A 6000-nucleotide genomic window follows, 5' to 3' on the forward strand; every position below is an offset into this window, starting at 1 on the left:
TGGGAGGGGGCACGCAGAACTGCCTTGATAAGAAAGTCACATAAACGCTAAAAGAAAACTATAAACAAATACCTCTTACCAATACAGATACAGAAATCCTCAAGAAAATATTAGCAAAAACTTTTTGCAAAATATTAAAAGGATTAGCATTTTAATCCTTTTTATGAAGTTGATAAAGTAGGATTTACTCTTGGACTGAAAGGACAGTTCAACATATAAAAAAATGTAATATGCCACATTAGCAGAATGAAGAGGAGAAACCCACATGATCATCTCAATTGATGCAGAAAAAGCATTAAACAAAATTCAATACCGTTTTCATGATAAAAAATACTCAACAGATAAGGAATAGAAGGAAACTACCTCAACATAATAAAGGCTGTATGTGAAAATCTCATAATGAACATCACATTGAATGGTTAAAGAATGAAAGCTTTTCCATTAAGATTAGAAATAATATAAGGATGCCTAATTTCATCGCTTCTGATCAACATACTATTGTTAGTTACAGCCAAAACAATTAGGCAAGAAAAAGAAATCAAAGGCATCCAAAATGGGAAGGAAGAAGTAAAATGATCTGTTTGCAGATGATATGACTTTTTTGTCTCTTCCTTTTCCTGATACTGGGACCCAAGAGTGTTCCACCACTAAACTACACCCCCAGCCCTTTTTATATTTCATTTTTGAAATGGGGTCTCACTAAGTTACCATGACAAGCCTTAAACTTGGCAAACCTTCTGCCTTAGCCTCATGAATCTTTGGGATTACAAGTGTGCATCACTGTGCCTGTATATTGATTTGATCTTTTGTGCAGGAAATACTTTGAAGATTCCACATAAAAAAGCTGTTAGAATAAGCAAATTCAGAAAAGTAGTAGAATATTTAAAAAAAAAATTCCTTTTACAATAGCAGCAAAAATAAAATTCTCAGGAATGAAATGAAGGGTAAAAGACTTGTCTATCAAAAACTACAAAATACTGTTGAAAGAAATTAAAAATAACACAAGTAAATGGAACAATATCCACATTTCATGGATTAGAAGAATCAGTATTGTTAAAATAACCATGCTACCAAACAGATCTATAGATTCAATGTAATTCCTATCAAAATAATAAGAACATCTTTGTAGAAATAGGACCAAAAAAATCCTAAAATTAGTACACAATATCAAGGAATCCCAATAGCCAAAATCATCTTGAAAAGGAAGAACAAAGCTAGAGGATTTATACTTCCTAATGTTAAAACATACTACAGAGCCATAGTAATCAAAACAGTGTTGCACTGGCATAAAGACAGACATTTAGACCAATAGAATGGAATATGGAAAGCCAAAAAGAAACCCTCACCAACATATTGAATAATTTTTGACAAGGCCGCCTCCATGGTTTGGATGTTGAATATCCCCAGGGTAATGGTATTAGGAGTTGCTCTGGATCTTTAAGATGTTAGACCTACTAGGAGATCATTACATCATTAGGGGTGTGTTCTCAAGGGGAACTGTGGGACCCAGATTGTACTTTCTTTCTACCCACTTCAAGAGATGACCGTTTGGGCTGGGGTTATGGCTCAGTGGTAGAGCACTTGCCTCACATGTGGAGACCCTAGGTTCGATCCTCAGCACCACATAAAAATAAACAAGTGAAATGAAGGTATTGTGTTCAACTACAACTAAAAAATAAATATTAAAAAAAAAAAGATGACCAATTACTTCTACATATTCTTCCACTATGATATACTACCATCTGCCATGAGGTAATGTAGGCAAGTGGCGGTCCTCATTCAGCCTGTTTAGACTCTGGTCAAAACTGAGTGGAATAAATTTCTGTATTAAGTAGCCTATGTCAGGTATTTTATTAAAGTGATGGAAAGCTGGCTAATACAGATGCCAAGACTAAGTAACAAAAGAAGAAGCCTTTTTAACAAATGCTGCTAGGAAAACTGGATATCCACGCATAAAAAATTCAGATTGCACCCTTATCCAATATCATATACAAAAATTAACTCAAAATGAATCAAACACCAAAATGTACAAACTCTAACTCTACAAATCTCAGAGGGAAACCTAGGAGAAGAAAAAACCTAGATTTGGCAATAATTTCTTGGGAATGACACCAAAGGCATGGGCACCAAAATATAGACAAAATGGACTTTATCAGATTTTCAAGCTTTTGTGCATCAAAGAGCACTATCCTAAGTAAAAATGGGAGAAAATGCTTTTAATTCAAGTATCTAATAAGGAATTAATATTCAGAATATAGTCACCCATGGCATAATGATGTTTCAGTCAATGACAGACCACATTTAAGATAATGGTCTCATAATGCCACAGCCATCTTTAATATCGTAGCACAACATATTACTCACGTCTGAGGTGATGCTGGTATAAACAAACTTACTGCACTGCCAGTCATAGTAAAATATTGCACATACTATTATACACATACTATTATACACATACTATTATGCACATACTATTATGCATAGTGCATAATACTTGATAATGATAATAAAAAACTATGTTACTATTTAACGTATAACCAATAACAAAACAGTATAAAACGATGCCTTCAATCATTATTTTAACTGTACTCCTAGTTATATAAAAACAAAGAGTTTACTGTAAAATAGTATGCCATGTTATGCTGGTAGCAGCCTCACATATCTTGTGTTTACTGTGTCTCTTGATTACATCATTTTATTATGCACTTGATTTAATTGGGTAATCTGTTCATCATGGCCCCAGAAGCAAAAGACTACATCATCTAGGTAGGGTGTGTATACCACACACCCTAGATTCACAGAAAGCATGTGGGTTTGTCTAAGTATACTCTTTTGTTCATACAATGATTCATTTCTCAGAATGTATCCTCATCATTAATCAATTCATGATTATATATAGAAAACTAAAATGTAACCCCAAACCCCCAATGACTTGATTAAAAAATGAGCAAAGAAAAAAAAATGGGCAAAGGACAGCACATAGAGCTCTACTGGCAAGCCAACTCAAGAAACAGTAAGAAGGTGGGTATTGTGGTGCACGCCTGTAATCTGAGCTACACAGGAGGCTAAGGCAGGAGGATCCTAAGTTCAGGGTAAGCTGAGCAATTTAGTGAAACCCTGCCTCAAAATAAAGAAAATAAAAAGGGCTGGGGTTGTAACTCAGTGGTAGATTCAATGCTTAGAAAACTCAGTGGTAGATTCAATGCTTAAAATAAACACACACACACACACATACACACGCACGCACACACTCACAGTGAGGGTGGGGGAAAGAAATAGTGAGATGTCCCTTCCTTGCTAATTCAGATCTTTGTCAAAATCTGAGAAATTAATTATCAGGCACAATGGTGAATGCCTGAAAGCCCAATAACTCAAGAGGCAAGGCAGGAAAATGGCAAGTTTGAGACTCGGTAACTTAGCAAGACCCTGTCTCAAAATAAAAAATAAAAAAGGTCTGGAAATATAGTTCAGTGGTAGAATGCCCTTGGATTCAATTACCAGTAACTGTCCCCCGCCCCAAAACAGAGAAATTTATTTTATTTTCAATCTACAATGTTTGGAATACTTACAGGGCAGATTTTCCTGTGCGTGGATCTATATAGGTAGTTGTTCTTTTATTGTGGTCTACAAAATATGGAATTCCATCCACTGTGAATCTCATTTCCCAGCCTTCAGGTAACGGCTTTTCATTTAACTGACTACAAAACATAGAGAAAAAATATAAACAAAGATTTTTAAAGAGTTGTTGATTTGTCAAGTACAGAAACTAAAAATATCCATAAATATATATTAATGTAGTATAAAATCTTTTAGAAAACAATTTGGTCTAAGATTTTCAGTTGTGCACTAGACACTCTATTTGGACATCCTATGTATACGTTAAACACATCATTAGAACTTAACATTAAAAACCACTCAATCACCCCTCAATTTTCCACCATATTCTTGGTCTATGCTCTTCTATCTACTTCATAACCCACCTTAAACATCTCATGATTAAATAAGTTCTGCCCATTCTGTCTTAAAAGTCTTTATCTTCATCCCTATTTTCTACCTCCACAACCATTCTTACTCTGGGCTTTAATTGTCTTTTGTTTAAACATCCTCAACAGTCACCTAAATGGGTTTTCCTCCCTCTAGTCTCATTCTGCTCTGGCTCTTATATTGATATGCCTTCAGAGTATCTTTCTCAAATAAGAGATTGCATCAAATTAGTTCTTCCTTTAAAGTGCTAGCACTGTTATACCACTTTCAATGTTAAGTTCTATATTCTTCCACCTGGCATTTACTCAGTTTCTATACCTTGGCCTTGAATGTTCCCTTTTACATTTTCTCTGCACCCAAACTTCTAAATTCTTTACATAAATCCTGTGATTTCATGGAATATGGCTAGTCATCATTTTCCCAGTCAAGACATGATCTCTCTCATCTCTAAGTGAAGCCTTTGACCCAAATCTATATTATTCTTTTGTTAAGGCAACTCAAAAAAATTTTTTTTAATTAAGTATTTCTATTTCTTTAACACCTATCTTTATATCTTGAAAATTTGTGATACCAGGAAAACAACTAAATCTCTCTAAACTCCATCTTCTTTTGCTGGGTGCAGTGAAACATCTGTAATACCAGGGACTTAAGAGGCTGAGGCAGGAATATGGCAAATTCAAGACCAGTCTCAGCAATTTAGCAAGGCCCAAAGCAACTTAGCAAGACCCTGTCTCAAAATAGAAATTTAAAAGGGCTAGGGATGAGGCTCAGTGGTAAAGTACTCCTAAATTCAATCCCCAGTTTCAAAAATAAAATAAACTTAATTTTCTTTATTCATAAAATGAAAATAACAATGTTTATTAATAAGATTATACGAGGAATGAGGTAAGTAAGACGTTTAGCATAGAGTAATGCCTCATATTGTAATTATTATTATTCCTCCTACTACAAGAGATTGATGACTCTTTCCTGGGCATCTCAAAGTACTTCCTATTTATACAACTAGCAGAGCATCTAACACATGTTGCAGTATTTGTGTTTGACAACAACTCCTCCCCCTTGCAAATATTATATGAAATTTGGAATAGGAATTAGATAACTGACTTAATTTTAATACTTAAAATAAGTGAGGTATTAGAATAAATAAACCTAAAACTTTTATTTTTACATTTCAAAATATTATACTAGAATAAATAGGGAACTATGGAATACCTCTTTTGTTGTCTTTATTTGTGTATCTGACATAATGGTAACCAGTCTTTTTAGCTGGTTAGGTGTAATAAATGTTGCAATATTTATCCATATGTGCTCGTTCATTTTTTTCTATTTTACAGATTCAATTTTCTCATCTGGTGGGTTTGGTACAAAAAAGAACAATAGAAATGTACAAGTTCACATCAGAAAAGAACAACAGGAGGATCTGGAGTCATTTAGGCATTTAGCCACTATTGCTGTTAATAGTGTCACTTTCCTCAAGCGTACTTCTGCAAAATAAAGGGCTATACTTCAGAAAAACCACTGTTTCGAACCACATTTTGTAAACTACATCAAAAGATTAGGAATATCTAGCTGTATGCATATAATTGAATACAAATATCAAATAAAATAGATTATTAAAAATACAAAAAAGTTTTGTTGAAATTTTGGTTGAAGGATAGGCTCAGTAACAAGTTGTCTTGAAAACAAAATAAATAAGAACTAGGTCAGTTGTGCTACTTATTGAAATATTATTCTACTATTTAGCTCTAAATCTTTAAAAGATCAAGGGTGAAAAAATTATAGAAAGATGACTTGCTCAATTCTCTCAGTACCAAAGTCTGAACCAGAGTGTTCTATCACTGAGCTGTATGTCCCTATTCCTTTTTATTTCTAATATTAAGATAGGATCTCACTTAGATGCTCAATCTGGCCTTACACCTGCCATCTTCTGCTTTAGTCTCTTGAGTAATAGGAATCACTACTGTGCCTAGCTTGATTTATGCAATTCTATCCTTAGATATATTTGTTTGGCGGGGG

The 6000-nt window shown here is 34.0% G+C and overlaps 1 protein-coding gene across 4 annotated transcripts in view; it reads right to left on the reverse strand.

Moving 5' to 3' along the window:
- Itch (itchy E3 ubiquitin protein ligase) overlaps window positions 1-6000 on the reverse strand; it is a 137051-nt gene that overhangs the window by 27326 nt on the left and 103725 nt on the right. For all 4 annotated transcript variants that reach the window (XM_048811095.1, XM_015481533.2, XM_048811094.1 and 1 more), the window contains one exon: window positions 3570-3698. In XM_048811095.1, the coding sequence (XP_048667052.1) occupies window positions 3570-3698 (129 nt within the window). The remainder of the gene's footprint in view (window positions 1-3569; window positions 3699-6000) is intronic.

This window comes from Marmota marmota, unplaced genomic scaffold (assembly GCF_001458135.2).
Source record: "Marmota marmota marmota unplaced genomic scaffold, marMar, whole genome shotgun sequence".
NCBI classification, from domain to species: Eukaryota; Metazoa; Chordata; class Mammalia; order Rodentia; family Sciuridae; genus Marmota; species Marmota marmota.